At 37.4% G+C, this 23,662-nt stretch overlaps 1 protein-coding gene across 3 annotated transcripts in view; it reads left to right on the top strand.

The window, feature by feature from the left end:
- LOC119658732 (protein neuralized) overlaps positions 1–23,662 on the top strand; it is a 316,602-nt gene that overhangs the window by 276,422 nt on the left and 16,518 nt on the right. Inside the window, exon 1 of one of the 3 annotated variants that reach the window (XM_038066395.1) lies at positions 9,992–10,521. The exons of the other annotated variants lie outside the window; for them this stretch is intronic. Within the exon in view, the coding sequence (XP_037922323.1) occupies positions 10,407–10,521 (115 nt within the window). The 5' untranslated portion in view covers positions 9,992–10,406. Of the gene's footprint in view, positions 1–9,991; positions 10,522–23,662 lie in introns of those variants that run through there. 3 annotated transcript variants of the gene reach the window in all.

Here is a 23,662-nt window from a genome sequence, read left to right as displayed (position 1 = left end):
TTTGCCAATTTGCGAACCGAGGAGTTTGTTTGGCATTGGTGCCGCAATCTGTCACCAGGTTGACCTTCTTTGTTGCTATGGAGCTCTTTAAATGTTGTAGTTTTTCTGGCGGAGCTGATCGGTCCTGTGCCATGTAAGCCGAGTAAATATATACGCTCTCTGCCCCCGCCTGCTCCAGTTTAACCACGAGCAGGTCCCTGGCACTCAGGTCAGAAAAGCGTGCAGACTCTTCTTCGCGGGGATGCATGCACCAGGTCTCTCATGACCAGCGATCCTGCACTATGGAATAAATTAAAATATTCGCTTTGGAGCCCTTTGATGGTTCAGTCGTCTCCTGTTATGTTAAAAAAGGAGAAAGTTTTCTCAATCGTGATGAAATATGGGTTCACCACTATACGCCTGAATTAAAGCAGCCGAGCCAAGAACGGCGACTCAGAACTTAGGCTACACCAATAAAAGAGAAAACGCGATTGAAACTTAACTTTTTGAAACTACCAAAACACAAGGAAAAATGTGTTGACTATCTAGCAAAATAAAAAAAAAATCCCGTTTATATTCGACTGACCTTGGTAATACAGGGTGCGGCAGCATAACTTACTTTTTTCAAAACTCAATAAAAACTATTGTATGCATCGGAAAATATTTATTTATTTTTTATAATGTAGGTACATGTCTAAAGTTTTTATTTACATTGTTTTGAAGATCAAATCTGTTAGGTGACGTCCCCCATTCTCCATACATTGCGTAAACCGATTTCTGGCGTTTGTCATGACTCTTGTTAGCATAGCAGGTGTTATGTTGGCAATTTCTTCTTGGATGTTGGTTTTCAAATCTTGTAGGGTTCTTGGACGGTTCACATAAACACAGGATTTCAAAAAACCCCATAGAAAAAAATCACAAGGGGACAGATCGGGAGAGCGTGCCGGCCATTCGAAATCGCCTCTAATTGAGATAAGGCGCTCTGGAAAGTGTTCCCTCAAAACAGCCATCGATGCTCTTGAAGTGTGTGCTGTTGCACCGTCTTGTTGGACCCAAGTTTCCCCCAAATCCAAATTTTCTAGCCGTGGGAAAAAAAAATTCTGTAGCATGTTTACATACCGGTCCGAATTCACTGTCACTGTAACCTCATTTTCCTCAAAAAACCAGGGACCAATAATTCCAGCTGAGGAAATTGCACACCACACTGTAACTTTGGGTGAATGCAAAGGCTTTTGATGCAATTCTCGAGGGTTGGTGTCAGCCCAGTAGCGCATGTTTTGTTTGTTAACCGACCCACACAAATGAAAATGGGCTTCATCGCTAAAAAAACAATAGCACCCTCGGGAACGACATCAAGAAGAAGCTCACACGCGTTCATCCGAGAATTGAAGTCACGTTCTGAAAGTTCCTGCACTATCGCCATCTTATAGGGATGAAAATGAAGATCATCACGAATAATTCTTCTCACAGAACGATCGGATAGTCCAAGGGCAGATGCGTGTTTGCGCGCAGAACGCCGTGGCGATCGCAACATTGACGCTCTCACTGCTTCAATGTTCTCAGGTGATCTAACGGGCCGAGGGACTCCAGTTCTTCCTTTTGTCGCACTTGTAGTCTGTCTGAATGTAGTGACCCATGTAACAATTGATTTGCGGTCTGGGACGGGAGTCAACGGGGCTAAATCAAAGCGATTCCGAAATGCACGCTGTGTTGCAATAACCGAACATCCGCTTGAAAAGTAAACCTCGACGGCAAAGGCACGCCCTCACTATTCCAACGCATGATGGCGACTGAACCGTGTCGGGACAAAACTTCACAGTAACCCCTCTTGAACGAGACCACTAGCGCTCCGCTATGACATCAACTAACTGAGTGGCGCGCATTTTAAAAAAGGAAGTTATGCTGCCGCATCCTGTATAACAAGCTTGGCAACCATCCATACTTTCCAGTAGCCACCCACTTTTTCAACAAGCACCAAGAGAATATGGGATGACCGTAAATATTCTTAATACTACTTCCAGTCTACAGCCCATATAGGGTCGCTGCTCGGATCAAGACATGGACGCATAATTAATTTAGCCATCGACTTAATTTGACTTCACTTAGCATTGTCGATTTAATAAGTCATAATATTTGTATTTAGGACAATTAAAGGACTACCGAATTTGGGTTGAAAAAAAAAATGCTAAAGAGTCCTGGAAAAGTAAGCCGACTAAAAATTGGAAAAGTCACATGTAGATTGGGGGACTAGGTGTTGTGATCCCCACAGTATTCCGTTAATTAATATGCAATTCCTTTATGTCCTTAATTTCAACCAAATTTTATTAAGAATTTCATTAACTCAGCTGCTAAGATCTTTGAATCTAATAGAATTATCTGTTTAGCATAATGCTATGCGAATCTTAGGACATCAGCACCTCCAATGTCCTTGAAGTGTAGATGCAATATGTATCTACATAGTCTAGACAAGCAGAAATGCAAAACCCGTAATACAAATATTGCGCAACTGTATTGAACCAAAGTTACCCTCTATCCCTAAAAAATGCGACAAAATTGGAAACAGTAAACCAAAAAAAACGATAAATACCATTTATCGATGCTGAATCGAAAGTACAAGCATATCAAATTCTACATATTGATCGCACGCGTGCATGGCTTTATACCTACTCAATCAGATGATGGCACTATCTTATCAATATGAAAATGTAGACTCAACCCTATAGAAAAAATATAAATAAAACGTAGGTAACAGCTGCAAATGAGCTTGCCCTGGAGTACCTACGTAGGCATGTCGAAAAGACAAAATTTCCAAGCAAAAAAGACTGAAAACCACACAAGGTACGAAAATGAGAAAAAAAATTTTGAAAAATTGAAGCAGCCGCCACGCGCCTTTTGACCAATCCAAATACCCGACGCCACAGCAAATGTTAAATGGGTAGACAAACCAAACGGCAGATGTAAAAGTTCCGTATAAAATAATATCAGGTCTTATATATATTTAGATATGTGGCTATCCGGGCAGAGGTTAGCAGCCGCGATGGAGCTGAGATAATGAATGGTGCACATATGAATACCTGGAGTGTGGGCACAGGAATTCAAATTAGTCCCGTCACATAATTTGATTGGAGAGTGAGCAATTATGAGGTACGTCTATGAGAAATCAACGTTATTCTAACAGCCTTAAACTAAGGCTAACCATTTCTCTAACCAGAAGGGCTGCATAAGGGATTCAAACCAATTGAAACTCCCGCTTTGCGTGAGTATAAAAGTGGTTGGGAAATTCTCCCAATCAACAGAATACTTAAATGCATGTTTAAAGATAAAAGATAAAAAAAAAACACTATTCACACATATGTAGGTCTTCCTTTAGTGAAACATCTCATTCCGATGCAATCGACGGGAGCTTACTTAAACTAATTCAGGGGATATTATGCGTACAATGAATGGACGAACCGAGCCCACGCTCAAAGAAAGGCAATCTTATTATAAGAGTGTGCCCTAGTTTAAAAATAATGAAATTAAATTAACGTATTTATCGCCAGCTGATTCACATACATATGTTCCTCCTTAATTATATATATAAACACAGCTAATTTATGATTGTGAAGAATGCAAATGCCATCATCAGCTTCCTGCAAGATGTGCAAGATCTTGATGCTCCGTTTAGATATGCATACGCAATTTCTCGTGCAAAATTATATTCACGACGAACACGCAGTCATCACAAGGGGTAATTCTTGGCATCCCTAAAAATAGCTCTAAAAATACCCTGAGCAGAGAAACGTGTTTTTTTTTTCTCCTTGCAATTCTCCTGCATTGAACAGCTGTTCCTGTTCGTTGTTCTTTACCCAAATCGTGTGTTTGTGTGCCTAAGCACATTGTCCTGGAGGTGCATTGAAAATTGCAAATTTATGCCCCTTCGAACGTAATTTTAGCATCCGCATCATGTGTACTGTTAAAGGAAAACGGGAGGATCTGTGAAAAAAGGTAGACGTAGATGTGTATTGACGCACTTTTCAATTGTATGCCTATACATAGTATAGAGAAACACTAAGTGGTACTGGAAACTGTCCATGTAAAAATGGGAAGGTCCTCGTTAAAACTGCGGCTGCAAGTACTGAAAACCGCTCGTTAAAAGTTCTATGGTCCCATATGCAGTTTCGTAAAGTGAGTCTTTACGATACACTAGAATAATATTTGCTTGCTCCAAATTTTATTACTGAAGAAACCGCAATACGATTTCAATTCACTTATCCTCATTTTCCTCTTTGTTTCAGGTACAGGTAATCTAATTACCAGCTCCATCCAGAGCAAAGTCCTATAAATATGGTATAATCAGTAATCAAATAGAAGTAAGCGATTTTAATCCAAAATACTTTTTTTAAACAGAACTTAAGTTCCCAAGTTCCGCCTAGTTTTCTGAATATTCGTGGTGAAATTCAACGAGTTTTAAGAAAAACGGTTGTGGGAATGCCAATTTTTTGAATTGTAGGAGTATTCGCACTACCTTAGTTCCTAAATTATCTGAAAATATGGTGTACTGACTTCTGGAATGTTAGCAGCAGGCATGGCATGTGTGCAAATTAAGGTCATTATCGCGAAATGTCAGCATAAACGTACCCTCTCGAGAAAAGCGAAAACGAAGGTTACGAAGCTAAGCCTGACAAGGCTACTCAGAGCCATTATACGAGATCAAAAGATCACAGATCAAAGCAGCCGGGATGCTGCCAATAGTATTTAACGTTTCCAAGGAACTGCAACGGGGAGATTCACTACCGTGTGTGAGTTCGGGACTGAAGAGGGGACATGAGAGAGCAATCCAATTCCTGACTTACGCTGATAATATTGAAATGTTATGTAGGAAAAATCCGCGTTGAAGGAAGCTTTCATCCATTCAATAGGCGGCTAAACAACCGGGACTGGATATTAATGACTGCAAAATCAAGTTGTAGTGGCGGTCTCAGCATCAAGACCAGCAATGAGACGTACTAGTCAGATAGATAGGGAGATACAACTTGGAGGGAGTTAAATCATTCTCCTATCTAGGGTCAACGCGAATGAAGAAATCCGCGTACGGCTGTTTGAACCCGAAGTAGCCAACTTTAGTCTGTCCGAATCCTTCCGGTTTAAATTCTTCTTCATAGGACCAAAGCACTTAATGTGCAAGACCATGAGAGTTCGAAAAATTATCCTCCGGAAAACCTTCGTCACCCTACATGAGAACTCACTTGTTGCCTGTTTACCAGTAACAAACGTAAGCGGTATCATGCAGTCCTGGTAAGATCAGGCTAGATATGCTGGTGGCGGAGGTGTATAAATCTTAGAAGAACACGTCCGGTCCAACTCATCTATATGGTGCAGGGCCTACCTGTAGCAACCTTCGCACCTGGGAGATGAACATGAGTCCGGTCGGGTGGGCATAATCTCATGGTCCCCTTCGGACATGAATTAATTTGGAGATTACAATCAGACCGCGGTACTGGTTTATATTGAGTGCAGGCTCAGCATTCATACCAGTAGATGTGAAGTCTATCTATCATCTCTGCGCAACTGAGGAGTCTGGCGCCTGAGTTGTAGAACGCAACTTCACGCTTGAACCCACAGGAAATTCTGCTCGTGATATGGGCACAATTGCCATGAAACTCCCACAGGAGACCAACAGCAACCAACGGGACTAAATGTACATCGTCTAGAAATTTTCCTGAAGCATATGCTCCCAGAGCTCATCGTAGTTAACATGGTACCTAATAACCTCCGGTGAGGCTTCGTGACAATAGGCACTTTAGATAAGGCACATTACAGACTCGAGTCTGATCGCCCTCCTCGAGTACGCGGGGACATCTTTCGTACATGATACAGTACATTCGTTTCTTTCGCCAGAATATCGACTGGGATCATTCGTGTCACAATCAGTCCTGCCCCATCAGATAAGGTTTAAAAAGCACTGTAAATCCTTAAACTCATCAGCTGGTTAAACGTGTTTCCCTGCTTCTTTCTCTGAGAGTTCGCAAGCGCCTCCTCTCCCTGACGCGTAAAGCAGAATGGATGGCTCCACTCCTCGTAAAAGCAAAAGGCTTTCGGCCCCCACATTTGGCAACATTTTTGAAAATTCTGTTGTAACCAGTGAATATCGTTGTTCTTAACTTGTAAATATGTTTGTTTTTGACATCCAGTGCCAACATGGCCTTCCACCACGTATTTCGTGCAACTGTTTCTCGGCAACTACAGGTTCCATGTATACGTTGATTTGGACGACCGTTGTTCTTCCGCTGTTTTGCTCTGGGGAACCAAGGGGGCCCGGATAGGACACCTTGGGTGATCTTCGCAGCCTTTTCTTTCCCACGGTGTAAGCCGCACCCAAGGGTCTATATCGGCATCTTACTTTACCCTGCAGTTGTCTGTGCTCGTCCTGTCGACGTCGCTATCGGTTCTTCCCTGCTAAAGCCTCCTCGGCTGGAGCCATGTGGCTCGCAAACTCTAATTTTCATTGTTCCACCATTAGTTGGGTTGCCTGCTGGGGAGCAGCAGGGATATGCGAATAAAGCCATAGCCATAGTTATTATTGTTGGATTTTTGATGCCTCTGTAATAAGTTACTTTCTTTGCGGCTTATAAGCTGCAGAGTAACTGACCAACACAGGATACAAAAAAAAATCTAAAACTGGACAAATTATTAGATATATAATCTTCATTGCAGCGGTTTTCGACCCTATAGGTAGCCCACGAATCCGACAAACCATCGGGAGGTGTAAATGCCGTGAATTCAAAGCGGGGCTTCCACAATCAGTAATTGATAAAAAGTGAACAAGAGACATCATGGGCCTTAGCGAGCCAATCACGAGAAACCTACGCTTCTCCTTCACTGCTTTGCCCGAGTAATTCTAACGGGACCCACTCGTGAGGCACTTAGACACTCAAATTGGAGATTCTACTATACTACAGCCACTTTGGGAATGGACATTCGTTTATCCATTACTACTTCCGCATTCTAATCATAGGTTATTATTATTTTTTTTTGTTTTCAATATTGTTTCGAAGAAACCATGGAAATCATTAAAAAATACCAAACTTCTCGTTACATCGTATCTCTCTTGGAAGACATTTTCTTAGCAGTTCGTACTTCTCGATCAACAATTGACATTACCAGCAGGCCTGATGAAATATATGGTATTGGTTTTAAAGGTGCTAAGATATTAAAATGATCGTCCCTCCAAGTTAGAAGTCTTTCGGAAAGAAATATGAATTCTATGTGTTGGATTGAAGCAGGTTTTTGGTGTTAGATTTCACCTTTCTATAAATTTTTTATCCGAGTCTATGTGGTCAATACTTTCCGCAACGAACTGAGCCGAACGCTTCAGCAAGACGGGAAATCGGAAGCTTGACGCTTCAGGTAAAAAAGGTTTTGTGTTTCCCTTTAGTAGATAGAGTAGATAGCGTTGACTCAAGATATTAAGATATATTATTAAATTACTTAGTGTTGTCAGCTGCAGTAACCTGCCCAGAACTGAGCGAATTAAATATCTCGGGTCAATGCTATCTGTCAATGGAGGATTGCATAATGAAATTATCTTACGCGTTAATGCGACCTGGATGAAGTGGCATCACAACTGGTGTTCTTTGTGAACGACGTATCAACGAATGTCTCAATTCTAAAATTTACCGCAATATCGTCCGTCTACCGCTCTCTGTAGTTCTGAGTGTTGGCCGACTATAAAAGACAATGAACGGCATCTTGCGGTAATTGAGACGAAAATGTTGCATTGGACTAGTGGCGTGACACTTTTTGATTACATCCGAAATGAGGATATCCGCGATCGATATGGGGTTGCACCGGTCGTGGAGAAACTTTTCGCCTTCGATGGTATGGTCACGTAATTTGCGTTAACGAGAATTTACTTACCAAAGTTGCTCTGAACATCGAAGTCAATTGTAAGCGACCAAAAGGACGACCGAAAAAATGGTGGCTTGATACGCTGGATGGGCCCTTAAAAGCCTCGAAATTGAATCCAGATCAGGGGTCCGATAAAATAAAATGGCGAAACCAATTACGACGAGCCCCCCGAACGTGACAAAGGCTAAAGAAAAAGAAGACAATGTGAGGAGCGACAAGGACTCCGTGTTACATAGTTAAAAATTCCATTGCCTTCTAGTTTTTAGAAAGCGATTTAAATACATCATTTGATGGAAAGCCCTGTATTAATAATAGACAACTTCAGACTCTGAGTTTAATATTATTAGCAATTACGAAGAATTTAACCTAAAACAGATACAAAAAAGGGTTAGGGAGAAGTAGGTTCTTCATGAATGGAATTTTAATATTACATTCGAATGTCAATTACTCTCGTTAATTATGACGTCAGCATCTTATTTGTATGGCTTAGGATGCGGTAAATTCATAGGAAATTGTTAAGTTTGAACGGCTATAACTTTGACACTAATAGTCGAATTTCAATAGATGTGGTATGTGTATGCACGAGACAGTCCTCTATGTCGGTGTAAAATTTAGTACTTTTAGGATGAACTTAAGGGGGGTTTTCAATCAATTTTTAAAAGTTGGTAATATACTATTAGTAAAATTATTTGAGCAGATACACCGGGATTGGAAATCTCTCGAAGATTAGATTTCACAGAAGTGTTTTACACAAAACCTTAAAAATCACCACGAAGGCACGGCTACTGTACACCACAAATATTAAGGAAACAATAAGGAATCCTAGGAACACAGTTTGAAACTGAGGACAGAATTAACAATGAATGATTACCTTCCCTTTATAATTTCTTTTCGTTATGATTCATATTTCGGTAACCAGTTGTGGGAGAAGAACTGCCATTTATTTGTTTCACAAAAGTTAATTCGACTTGAACATTGACTCTCAATATCCGTATCCATTCTGCCATTACCAATGCCATTACTGTACAGTTTTCTTTGGGAGTCACATTTTCTATTATTTTTATTATTAATTCCGGCTACTGATATACAAATTGCTGCTCCTTTTTGAAGATCCTGCTTCATTAATTTACCTTTTGACCTGGATGGAGCAACTTTCTATAAAATAGAATAGTCTAATTTCCCACGCAATCAACTTTTAATCTTCTAAGCTTTCGAAGAAAGTGATTGCCAGGCATCATTTCTATTTGGATACGGCTTTTACTTCCGTATCTTAAATGTTTCAGAAGCTATCTTCGAAATTATCATTGTTGTCTTACTTTTTAAATCAAATTAGGAAGACTACAAACAACTTAGTCTGGAATACAAAATTCAAGGCTGCGCACCTTTTGATCAATTGTAAGGTGCCCTCGTATATTTAATCTCTGGCTTTGAAGGACTCCCTATGAAATATTTGAGTAAAGAAAGATAGCTTATAGATGCAGCTATAAATCTGCATCTCATAAAATGTTGCTCATTGAAAGGGGAGTAATATTAAACCGGTGGGTAGGTATTATATTGTGTGGTGTAATTCATCATAAATATTCTGTAATGTTCCCCTATCCTATGCAGATTTAAATAGAAAGATTTTCGTGAAAAGGATTTTCTTTTCTTACTATATTTCGTTGTCCAATTTAAGTTGCATTCCTCTGTAATTTTTACACCCTCTAATTTCGGGACTTTTCATATAAGTATCTTTATTCGCTGACCCCGCACTTAAGTGTGCAGTGAAGATCAATCGATCAGCTGGTCGAAAGCTACCTGTGTGTGCACTAGGTATAAACGGAGGCTGAGATGTCCGCAATACTCCTCCAGGTATGACGATGAGGTCGAGCAACCACAATAACAACAAACTAGTTGTGGAGGAAGAATCGTCACCGGGGCTTCCTATAGTTGGGCATAAGGTTCGATATACTCTCTTTGAAACCACATCCAAAGTGTGTTACTACCATCCTCATGTGGTGTGTGCACCAGTCGGTTTAGATATGATATGGTAAATGAACTGGTGGAAGAAAGATGAGGCGCAGCGTCGGTGCGTCCATGTTGGAAATGGATTGAGGCTCACTGAGCCGCCTGTGCTGTGTTGATAGCGCAATCAGTTGAGTTGAAATCGCCGAGAAAGACGCTTCTATCGCTCGTCGAGCCTTATATTCCGCTTCACGCACGGCAGAATACCATTGTTCGGGGATATGGCACCGGTGCCTTCGGTTATTTCATTGGGGTGACTAAAAAAGGGGTTGATGATCTAGGGTGGGACATATTATATTTTCCCTAAACGACCGTTAGAATTGAAGTGGAGTTTTTGTGCATACTATAAGTGAATGAATCAACTCTAGAAAATTGGAGTATTTGTGTGGATTAACCATCGAATTATAAGCCAGAAAAATCTGGTGGAGAAGGATTTTTAGAGAAACATAAATTTGCATATAAAAATTTAACGTGCTCTCAATAAACGGAATTACACAACATTACATCTTCACAAGGGCGACGGAAATATTTACATGGGTTTGTCTGAAGTTCAAAGCGGTACAGACGCGTGCCATTGCAACACGGAAGTAATCCCGCTCAAAAGGAAAATGCATATTTTGAAAAAAATCAAAAAGCGTTTTGGATTGGGTTAGTAGCAGTTTTATACTATTTATTAATTCCATTCTTAATTTTTATACGGTACAAAGAATCTCAACGGTCTCGTTTGATATACGTACATAAGTAATGTGTACTACTTGCGATAATAACTGCCACTCATATGAGTATTCAATGAAAAATCTCAGCAGTTTGCTTCCGGTCTCCTTTGAGTAGTTCAGATTGTTTCATGTGATAACAACTAGATATTATAATGTTCATATATAAGAACAGCATCTTAATCTTGTTTACTTTTATCTCGACTATTGTATAAGAATGTGGGGAGTAGATAGTGAGAGTATCTTTCGATCTTTACATTATTCTTCTTCCAGTTTTAGAATAATAAAGTGCCTGTGATAGGATTTTGTTGATTTTAAAATGCAAATCTCATATTATGTTACTATAATTATTTATTGAATGAACGCTTATGAATATCTGAACGGAAAGTATCTTTTCCGAGTTTCGATTGTCATAAGCTACATAAATAAGTTATGGCTACATAAACAATCATGAATGGGCTCGAAGGTTTCTCGAATCTGGGAACCATTTAGGTAGTCATAAATTTTTCTACCGATATTGCTTCCAATATCGGATTTATCTTGGTCTGTTGTTATTATGAATGATGGAGCAATATAATAATGATGTTAAATTGATGAAAGAGGAAATATGTCTCCAAGTTCATTCTTTGTTCCGAAATAACAGTCGGCTCGGCAATTATGATGAATTTCCAATCAATATTATTTATAGAGTACTAGCTGTCTACGATATTTATGCTTATCTGAATTAAAAAATTTCTAAATCAATTTCAGTGATATTTGTTTTTCCATTCTCCCCTAAAATATAATAATTGATTTGCCCAACCCTTCTCAAGCTTGTCATTCAGTCAACAACCTAACTATGTTAAATAACTAATATCGCTCGGCTTGTCAATTAGGTTTTAAGATCACCTTTATCGTGAGTAGCAGGCCTAATTTATCAATGTTTATCACACTTAGCTCGTGCTAAAGTAATATTCGCTTTTTTTCCGTTTGTATATTTTGTTATTTGCAATCCACATAAATACTGATAAGGGATTACCGGTATTGGATTTATTAGAATGTTTATTTTGATTACTTGCCAAAAAAGATACTGTAGACAAATATACAATAACCCAATTTTTCATCAATTTTCATGTTTTCTGGGGTGACTATGTTTTCATAGAGCTCAGTTGTACTTTAATTTCGAAGGCTTAGTAGTTTTAAGTATTATATTTGATTTCTTTTTTATGAAAATTTGACTTTATCAATGATTCGAATAAAAAATGAATACACTCCTTCCTTGTTAGTTTAGAGATCTACGGAAGGAATTATTATATCACAAGTAATTTAAACACATAAGACGTTTTCGTGTTGATGAGAATGCTCATTAAACACACATTTCAGATTGTCACTATCCAAAATAGCAGACACGGTTTTCAAAATACGTACCAGATAAAAATATCAATTTTGCAAAATACTGATTAATCCCGTATGCTAGGACATGGAACAGAATAAATAGCCATCATTTTCAAGAAAGTTGACAGTAATGCAAAAGAAATCAATTAAAATCTGTCACGTTCACTAGTTGTTCACAGAAGTTGTAGACACATTCGTCAATTGTAGGGTAGGTTCGTCAAATGAGGCCATGATAATGAATTAATATACATTAAGTGACATAATAATAATCGATGATATGCATTTAATATATCTTACCAATAGTGCTTTAAACCCTTCCTAGAAAAGGGAGCAATCCTTCCGTGCTGCGTCCGGTATAGGATTCAATATTACGTTCTCTGTTAAGTCTCTTCGATTTTCAAGCTTCTCGAAAAATCGTAGAAGCAGTTGAACTACATTCCCATGAAATAACCCTGGACAATCAGTTTGCCATAATTTTGTCATACTGTATATGTAAGGTCAACCTTAGATCTATATTTTTAACCTCCAGCCTTATTTCTCATTTTGAGAAGTTTCCAAACGCTTTTCTTTATTATAGATTTTTTCATCTTTTACATCCATAATGTATCTTTTAGAGGGTTTCTAAATGCGATCAGCCATTTTTTCGTTTTATTTGGAGTTATAGATATATTAGGTCAACTATTTTATATCTTAACAAATCTTTGTTAGGATATAAAGTAGCTGATAGTTCTTAACTCGAAATTTTAAGTATCGGAAAACAAATCTGGTTTGGCCTCCCCAGTATCAGCTAATTTAGAGTAAGAGTGATTGCGGAAACGTTAAAAGTATTGCTTGGAAATATTATCCACACACATATCGTAATAGTCTAAAGTTGGAAAAACTTTCATAATTTGGTTACCCATTCTTTTTTTCTGGGAGAAGCTTCTTCCACCCGTAGTGATGGACTTTTACAAGTAAGGTTATTTACCAAACTCCTTTGGAGTACTCGACCTTTTTCTTTCATTTCTGAACAATTAGCAACATCATTTCACTTGGGAGAAAATGTCAATATTACTTTGTCAATGTGAAAGACTTTCAAGATTTCCTAAGTATGCAGTAATTCGTCTACCTTTTCCTGATGATGATTCAAATTAGGAGTAAGCAATTTTGTGTCTGACTGTAGAAAAAGATAGCATTCCTTATTTTGAAAAAATCACCTAGGTTCAGCAATCTCTTGTCTGTACATTAGACCGATTTTATCAGTTAGTCAGTCAGGTTTCAACTTTTGAGAGTTAAATGATTGAAACATGACTGCAAATTGTTTTCTTGTACTTTTCTGCTTTAGGCTTTATATATGTACAATTGAAAGGCCCCAAACGGAGCCTGTATCCACGTTATTCTTTGACTTATTTTTGGAATGTTTTTAAAAAAGTGAAATACCCTTACGATCGAGCATCTAAAGGTTATCTAATGGCCCTTGATTTTTCATTAGAAAGTGTCAGTTGTCTATGTTGGTTTTGTATCTCAATAATAACAACTCTGTTTTAATTTTTAGTAAGTTCTCGGCCTTCCAATAAAATTCTGTTTTAATTTATGATACTGGCTACTCTCCAGACATATATTCCTCGAAATCCTCGTTGCTACTTTCTTTACCTTCCTACAAATTTATTTCTCAATAGGTATACTAGGATTTTTGCATTTTATTTGTTCTTTCCGCAAGTTTTATTTATTATTTGTAAGGAGGGTCTTGTACTCCAAAAAGCAGCGAATTATTATTACAGTTTTTAGTGTACGTTCTAGCCAAGCTCGAAGAAGTGTAATGCAAGATTTTGGCTTTCATAAGTGAATGACCACGGCTTATTTGAGTTTTAAATTTGATAATTAAACTATACTCCCCAATTATTTTCCGTTAAGTAATCTTTTTCCCTTGGAATTCTCGGCGCACCATGCCCCACATAAGCAATGCCCAACCATAATATAACTTATGTTTTGAGTTGTTTTTTTCCTGGAATTTGGGACTCATTTGCCCGCAAGTTCAGCAAAATATGCTAAAAAATTTTACTATTCAGTATTATTATTTGAAAATCTTTTTATATCAGATCAAAAGGTAGAGCAATTTGTTTGGAAATGTTTAACCTAAATTGCTCTTCTCCAATGCCTCTTTTTCAACAGTAGAAGAGGGAGAATTCCAGGAACCAGCTGGTCCCTATTCGATAGAGAGAGACGCACTGAAGAAGAGAGTCGCTGATTTTGTACTCTATAGCCATAAGAAAACTGCGTGTGAGCAGTAATGGAAAATTCTACCGTAATTTTTCCTTATCCAACTTTTGATAGTCCCTTCAAGCTTATCGCAGAAGTTTAAATTTATGGTTTGTTTTTAGTAAAGCTTGATTTCCCAAATCAATTTTTTATCCTAGCTTCCGAAGTCTCTTGGGATTATGCATTTATTCAATTGTTCAAGATTTGGTAAATCCTCCTCACAATCCCGTTTAAGAGGGGTTTACTGCCTGCCTATTTATGTGACACATGCATTTTATTCAAAAGCAGCTATACCTATTTGCATGAGGTTCGAAGGTCCTATGGAAACTACGAAAAGCCGCACATAGAGTGAATTGGAAATACATCCCGTCGGTCATATTTTCTAAAAATGTGAGTAATGTCTTGCTACAATACATTTCTAGGAATACACGACAATATGACAATATGCTACGATACTTGAAAGTTCAGTGCAAATCCCACTTATCTAGGCGCAAACACATTCACTTGCCCACCAACAGAGGAAGTACTGTCTAGTTATCTCGAATATAACTTTACCGGGCGAAAGGAGCTATGATGAAACAAATATCAGTTATCCATAAGGGATATTAGGGAAATGAAGGACATTACCTTACGCTGATCCTGGGTGATGGCAGTCTAAATAATGAATTGAATCTATGCACAGTTGATAGTCGGAGTATTTTCCTTAGAAATTGCTGGGTTGCTCCCTGAAAGAAACTGTTATTAAATCGGTGGGATCAGTCTTTAAAATGTGGGCGTGTATTTGTTTCTAAACAAATATCTTAGAAAATTGAGGAAAGACTGTACGGACTTTTTTTAAGGGAGAAAGATTTCGATTATATTTTCAGATTGATAAAAGCCAATGGCCCAAACTGAGTTTGAAATGACCACTTCCCCAAGTCAGGAGCACAGATCAGGAGCAAACGGTTATTGGCATCCAAAATACCGCTTGTAGAGAGTAGGCTTAATAATAGAGCTGGAATTTATGTTGCCCCGCTATACGATTATTCTTTTTCAGCGCACATAAATATAACAATTTCTACCAGTAAACAGCGGTAATTTCGTTATGTTCCAAATGACCCAGTTTCAGAATATAAAGAAACGCTTGCAACATTTTACTGAAAGTGACTGACATTAAACACTACAGTTTCAAAGTTTATGGCCCTTGAGCCAATGCTCATCATAACATATGAATGAAAGTACCCTAGACTTCTCTTTGAACTAATTAAAAAAAAAAAATAACTCCTTTATATGTGTAGCAACGCGTAGCAAATCAAGCAAGTGAGAAAACAGCTTCAATCTTCTACTTCGTCACTAAATGCTTGCGCCATGTATGCTTCATTTCTTACGGAAGTGCTTCTGCATTCGAAAAGAGAAATTTTGCAGTGACTGTAACGTCGAAAGGTTAGGCCGAAATTTATAGTAAACTTTCATGGCAATCGCAGGTGGTCATTAGAGAGTATTATTTGCGGTAAATAAAATAGGAATTGTAAGAAAGTTCACCAAAACTATTGTAATTTTTCACTGAGGAGCTGTAAAGGGTATGTTCACCTTGTCCTCATTTTTATCTGAGATCGGTCTTATGAAATCTAAGTCGAAATACGAATGCAATCTAGTCGCACAAAGGTACCTCAAACAAAGCTTAATAAAACCGCTTTTAAACCACAATTAACTTAAGTGCCTATTGGGTAATTAGTACCATTAAACAATCGGCTCATGATTGCCTTTTCGGAAATCAAAAGGAAACAGAACAAAAACCATTTGAGGTAAATCCATATATAAACAAAACCAAACAAATTAAATGGTAAAAAGAGAACAATATCGGGCAATACCATCAGGTGTAAGCGCATATCTTGTCTGTGTGTTTAAGCGCGATATCAACAAATCGGGGAAAATAAAGAAATAATAAAATTTAATGATGAGTACTGCGCACTTATACAACTTGTTTCCCATCCCATATTAGCAAATAAACGAGCAAAAGACTCTTGGGGACTAGGAGCTTGGTTTATCGTGGAGTCGCCGTTAACGCCGCCGTGGCTGATCAAGACGAAGAACATGTGATGGCGACGACAACGATATTGGAAGAACCAGCTGAATTTACGAGTTAACAATAATCGTAGAAAGATCGAATGATGCGAACCCGACTCCACAGACTTCACAGACTCCACTTTAGAGATCCACCAATTCATATAGTCAGGCTACGAGTATGAATGAGTGTATCAATGCATGAGAAGCAAACGACTCAAATATCTTAAAAAGTGCAAGATAGATGGGTAGGTATTTGGTATCTTCCTGCTTTCGCTTAAATTTTTTTTAAACTTTTCAAAAGTTCGGGTTAGGATAGCGGAATGTGGGGACGTTCTACATCTTCGTTCTGTTTTCTCGGACTTAGCGTTTTCCTTTTGAGTTTTCGTCACTATAAGCCTCCGATATCGTAGTTAAACTCATTAGGATTTAGGGGAAATATACCTAGCTAGTGTCAGTAAGTATCTCATGAGAATTGGATTCAAATTCCGGTAGCCTCCGGTATTCTATCGGAAATTATAGAATGCGATCCCAATGTTTCCATTCAGCTTTCATCGTACTATTCTACTAACCCTAGCATCTGAGGGTTTCGAATTTCTTAATGAAGACCGATGCATATTAGATTTTGCACATGTAACACAGGAATACCGTGACAAATCATTCAAAATTTGAAGCATCACAACCCTCTCTCCTACAATGTTAGATAGTATAACTCGGTTTCTTTGTGATTTTGCCGGGTTGGAGCTTGCTTCGAAATGTCAAGTTTTTTTTCTTTTTTTACTCTCCTCACTTGATTAGTAACACATTTACCGTCAGAGTTCCCACGGTTTACTTTTACGAAATTGTACGCTACTACCCAGATACTCTTAAGACCTCTGGCACTTGACGCACAAGAAGATCCAGTATTTCAGTACACATAACTACATCTGACTCTGGTTGATCTTTTAGTTTCGCCTCCTTTGTTTGATATTAATTCTTACTTTTTACCTTTTTTGTACCTTTACCTTCATAGCGCGTTGTATAATTTAGTGTGTTTGCAATATTATAATAATATTCTCTCTCTCTCGGAATATGCAAACATGAGTTTGTTGGTATCGTTAATGCTTCTTTGTTAGTCTCGTTTGGGGTAATGATGTAACAGTTATTTGCAATTTTTTTCTTTTTAAGTATGTTCCATGCTGAGTTTGAGTGTCGTGCAAGGCAAGGAGAGATTGCGAGAAGTAGTGAAGGAATGAATGACTTGACTTAAATAGAAAAAAACTTAGACCTACTACTAAAATTATTAACTATTTGATATCGTAGCGAAGGAGACGCACGGCGGAGTCGATGGGGGAGCGACTAAATTGGATTGACTTAACATACAGTCATAGTCGTTTAAGAGGTTTATTAAGCAGGAATTGCCTGTATGGAATGTCTTGAATATGAAAAGTGGATTGTTTATGAATGGGCACTTGACAGAAGTTAAAAATAAACTGCAAATATTGTATTCATAATACTTGGAGGAGACTTTCCTAAAGGCGAATATAAAATGATATTTTTACATATTTAACCACTAACCATTGCTTTTTCTTTCCTTGTTACAACATCAATGATCAAATGAACAAATATTTTCTTCTTGTTGTAATTATAGAAATATAAATCTTTGGCCATATTAATAGTTCCCTCATCCATTGGACCCTTGAAATATGTTAGAGCACTTCATTTCTGACTGTAACGGTGCACTAGGAGTTATTACTCAGATTTACTTAAAGTGCCTCATTTTAGCTGAGTTGACTGGGTGTTATCTAGCTAAAGATACATTGCCACCAGTCTGGTAGTCTCCAGTTCTAACCGTAGATTTAATTCTCTGGATTTCTAAACATAACATCTATAAATTCTCTATTTGGACCCCAGTAAAGAGTGGACGTAATGACATATCATAAGTAAGCGCATAGAAGGGCAATAGTACTTGGTTCTATTCAGCATGACCTGATACAACAGAACAATATTCTCAGAATCCCGTCAAATAAGGTTGAGAAAGCCTTATAGAATAAAAAAAATATATAATCTTAATCTTAAAATCTGTTGGTTTTGGTCTCTGACAAGTTCCTGTAAATCAAACTAGATAGAATGGAAGTAGTCCTCAAAGAAGGCCACTTTCGAAAGTTATCTAGCAACGTGCCTTTTGAGGTGAATGAATCTTTGTTTGGCACGGTTTACAATGAGGAGACTATGGCTTTGATGGCACTAGATGATCTGAGGAGCACAACCATCTCTGTAAAGGCATTGTTGTAATTATAGAAATAAAATTGGGCCTGATAGCTGTGGACATATCGATGAAAATACGGAAGTGACAGTGGAAAGGTCACATATTGAAGAAGAGTGAAAATTTGGTTGCAAGCTTTGCCATGCAATGAAACCCACCATCCCAGGATAGCTGACGAGTAGCTATATGGCGCAGAACAATGTAGAAAGAGTGTCCTCTTCTAGGAAAGTGGTGGGCGAAGTGAGGGCATATTTTTAAAAACCGGGCATAACTATGATTGGCACGCTGTGCTCCAAAAAAGGTACATATATTTCATTAAAATTAAATTAAAATATATTTCATTAAAATGTGTATGAAGTGGGCAACGATAAAATTAAAAGTATAATTATATAAATTTAAAAATGTTTAAAAAAATGCTTTAGGCCCACTTTCCGGAAAACAGTTTATAACTTTCAATCATATCATCACAAAAAAAAGTTCAAATGAGAAAGAGTTGATTAGTGCATTTAGGTCAATGTTTCCGGATTAAAAACTGATTTCAAAAGCAATTGGGTCATTCTGGGAGTAGTGTCTGAAATCACTTTAAAAACTGAGTAATATGGACAACAAAAAGGCATACATGTTACCCAAGGAAGTTTTCAATACGTTCCAATGATCGGTTGCTGCAATGGCTTCAAATTTTAAAGAAGCTTTCAGTAAGGTACGTCATTAATCGCACGGTGTGTCAAAAGAAGCAGGTCGTCATCCTCGGTAACGAAATTCAATCTTGTTCGTGCAAAAATAAAACCATCGCTATCTTATTGTCAGTAAGATTTATAAGGAAAATATAATTGGGAAAAAGGGGGTTCCGCCGCTAGGCAAGTGTTTTTTTAATTTGCACATACTGACTTCAGTCAGACACCTTGAGCTGAAGGAAGAAGTTGTTCCCGAAATATTGGTATTTTCAAAAAATGCTTGCCTAGCGACGGAAATAGTGTTTACAATTGCCTTTTCTCTTTTTTGATTATAGATAGAGTATGGTCTTGAATTTTTTTATGAATGCACAACATCTCAAGAATGTTGTGTCAAATTTTCAAAGGAAAACAAAACTAACGGAGATATACAATTTTAACCATTCGTAGATCTAAGTCGTTCCGTTTCGATCTTTTCCTTCAGAGTCGTAGTAGCTTTAGTAGCTGTAGTATAACATCTATTGTATCGATCCTTCTGAAATTTGGCACTTTACCTCTATAATTTATGAGGTAATGCTGTTGAGGTTTTTTTAAGTTTGTTGTTGTTTTTATTTTACAGTAGCAAATATGCTGATTTTTAAGCAAAAATCGCATTTTTTGACCTACCAGTTTTACCAAAATTCGAAAAATCACTACAAAAAAAAATTCAATACATTTACTCCTACATCAAATGTTTCAAATGATCGAGTCATGAGTTACAGCAGTTTTGGTCATTTGTGCTGGACAACGAAGTATCTTGCAGGATACTGTTTTCACTACGAACACAGGCAGGGAATTGTTCAATATCATTTAATGAGTAGCTCACATTTTTCTCTCTGTCGCTCTCAGCAAACTAGAAAAAAAAATATATGTCTTCGCATGATTGTCGCCAATTCTCTTTAAATGAAACCCAAAAGCAATGTAGTTTCATTTTTTTGCCATTACAAATTATCAGGGTCACTCAAGTTGCACTCATTTAGTTTCTCCGATTTACTATTGGAGCCCTTGTATTCTACTAGGCCTTCTGAAACTCAGATTTTGCTCGGAGGCCCTCATGATGCTCATCTCGGGCCCGATTTTTCTGTCTCCTGCTCATCCTTTTTGGAATATAGGGCATCGACAGAGTCTCATTGTTGCTACTGGTTTTCTCCTTCCATTTTCAATGAGACTGTGCTTCAATTAAGCTTACAGAAACGAGGCAAACACAAAACGAACACAGAGATCCATGGCACTGGGATTTGGACCCAGGGTACTTCGATCATCGTACCGCCAAATCCTGGTCCGGGTCGTCTGTAGACATTTTCGTGGAGTTTTGATGCAGTATCTATAGGGATATCAGCGAAGAATATCAACATTGAATACACTACAAATATAGAGGGCTGCATATTATCTTATATCACATATTTCAGTAGGAATCGAAGCACTTCATTCTCACTACAGAAACTCTCAGTCAGGTCTGGATGCTTTTGATTTTAGTGTAATTTCCCAAAACGACGGGATATTAGAAACAATGCTAATGCTTACAGAAAAGTGTTTCCCCACCTCCTCATTTTCTTCATTTTAAATTCGAGGTTTATTATCGCGGACGTTTTTTAAATATTTTTTTATTAGAATGCACACAACACCTTGTTACATGCTTAGAATACTGTTATCATGCGTGAACAAAAAACTTAACTTTATTCTGATTATGGTGTATTGTTATCATAATAATGCATCATTTTCCATGTAGTCAATTTTAATAGATTTGTAGGTACAAATTTTTACTGCTTTTCTATGATAGATATGTATTTTATGATTTATCTATGAAAAAATATGAAATTTTCTTGGTGCAACGAAATTACCTCCCTTGAATTTGCTCCGGATTTTTTCCTGGCTTTATTTATTTTTTCTCTATGCGCTCTGTATTTTAAGCTTTGTTTCCCGTTGCATATTTTAATATGCATATATGTATGTAATTTCCATAAATTTAAAGTTTAGTTGAAATTTACATATGGATTTTCAAAATCCTAGTAAGTAGACTTCATACAAACAAAAATGAAGGACCTTTCAAATCATTTGTACTGACCAAATCTATATATAACTGAAACACTGTAAGATGCACCTTCACAAAAAATATACATCTGTCGTACATATGCTTTTCATTATCTCCTTCAGAAGTATGTCCGCATTTTATATTTTCCAACCTTAAATATTATTCCCTCTGTAAAGGTATAAAAATAAATTCAGTTCCCTCAAAATTCATCTCAAAATGAAACGAAATATCATCATCTTCTGAAACAAGTATAAGGGTGAGCGAAGAAGATTTCCAAAAAGAAAACATGTACCACTAAAATAAGTCAGCTGCATCTGTACGAAACTACCCTCTATTGAAAATCGCCACCATATCTGTCCTTCTTTTGAGCATATACCAGAGTTTATATAGTAGAGGTGTACGATTGTGGCATTTATGTACAGCAAAATCCGAAGGGAAACGAAAGGTGTTCCTTTTAAGGGTCTTTAGAAATTTTACTCAAGGGATGATGATGCACAGCTGCTACTTTTGTTGGTCTTGAAAGAGAAATCGAAGTGACTTACAATGTTTTAATTTTTTTCGCTTCAGGTTTAAAATGCGTATACATCCATAAGGAATAGTGAAAAGGAAAAGTTTAAACTCTGTATCTTACTATAGGTCTGTTCTTGTGAAAAAGTCCTTTTCAAGTTACTGTGGCGAATGGTTATTCTTCACGCATATACTCTATATTATTCACTATCTTCTCTTCTATAACGCAAACATAGAATTAATCATCGAACCACTTCAAATTTGTTGTTAAAGGTGTAAGTGATTGGAATTCGAAGACTCGCTTATCAGATTCGCTATAAAAATTTAAACGAATAAACGTCATGCAGCCCAACTCCATAAAAACTCCTGGTTAACACCTTATTATCGCTTTGATAACAGTATCGTCAAATATTAACCATATTTATTAATAAACAGCACGTGTGTTTGCTGAAATTAACTTCAGCTAATTCTAACCCTAAATCCACCCTCAAATCACGTAGCAATACAATTTTAGTAGCGGTTTTTATCTAACACCAGTCATACATACGAAGAGTGTGCGTAACTCATGACCTAACTATTTGTCAAGCTTTATAAAACACATTCTCGTGTATTGCTCATGTTATCTACCCTCATGTTGGGAGAGGGTGAATAATATCTGAAGGCGCCACAGTGGTTATTACATCGGAAGCATTTCAATTCACCCTAAGGAATTAACAAAGATTTTGGCGAGACATTTTATCATGTATTGCCCAGCCACCCACTCACTCAGTGTACTTGTATAAAATAGGGAATTCCCCTGTTTTACATTCTTAGTGCAATGGTGACTTCAGTACAACCGTTGTGGTTTCCATGGGCTTGAGAGTAAGGAACTTACTGAATGGTTGAAATGATGACATTTGGGATTAAATCATTTTATTGATCGGTTTTATGTGGAGAATTCTCCTGTGTGCAATCGTACAGAAGATTTAATTTGGTACATTAGGAGACGGAAATGTTCATCATCAAGGACAAGTCTAACTTATTTGGGTTGTAGTTGTAGAGGAGCTGCTAAAACTAAGAAGGGAAAGATTTTTAATTATCACTAAAAAATGTTGAGCTGTTTTCTCAGTTAATTCTCAAAAAAAAAAAAAACAAAATAAAAATACCTATCTACACACTGTCCTGATAATATTTTAATTTTTACAATATTAGAATGGAAAGATTTCTGCACCCTTAAGTGTGCGTACTTTTTGTGAATCGCTACAGATGTTCATGGAAGAAACATAATATTACATAGCAGGCAGGATAGAGTGATTATAGCGAAGTAATCCACTTGACTCGGGTGAAAAGTTTCGTAGATACAACTGCCGTTTCAGATATAGCTGAAATTCCCCGCTCATTTTTCGATTCGGTGTTACAGGGCCGTTGGCTATGTTTGGTTAGAGCGTGAAGCTCATTGAGTTGGACTTCGAGATAAATCCATAAGGGATGAACATTAAAAGGAACGAAAGGGTTTTTTTCGTGAGCTTGGTATTCAAAGTAAGTATGTTAGAACGCTATTCGTCCTGTCTTTTCAAAAGCTTGTTACTTTGCTTCTCCTTTGAAACGTTTGCTCAGTAATTGTAAGAGTTAGTTAGGATAATGACGAAACATCCTTGTTCTATTTGGGGAACTTTGACTTTTACAAATCCATACATGGTTTCAAGTTTAAATCGTAGTATGTGATCAGTGGTTAAATAGAGAATTTGTAGAAGAGTGAATTGTTTGTTGCTAGCTACACACACAATAGTGGTACGCTTAGATAATTGAGAATTTCACCCCATTCTAGCACCACTTTGATAAATCTTTTTTTTCGAGATCATAGGCAGATTACACATAAACCACAGAACTGAAAAATTATCGTTCGGTGTCCTAGACTGAATCCAGGCTCTGTGGAGCAATTATTGAG

This window comes from Hermetia illucens, chromosome 6 (genome assembly GCF_905115235.1).
Source record: "Hermetia illucens chromosome 6, iHerIll2.2.curated.20191125, whole genome shotgun sequence".
Classification (NCBI taxonomy): domain Eukaryota; kingdom Metazoa; phylum Arthropoda; class Insecta; order Diptera; family Stratiomyidae; genus Hermetia; species Hermetia illucens.
The sequence above is the reverse complement of the archived record's forward strand: the minus strand, read 5'-3'. Positions and strand labels throughout refer to the sequence as shown.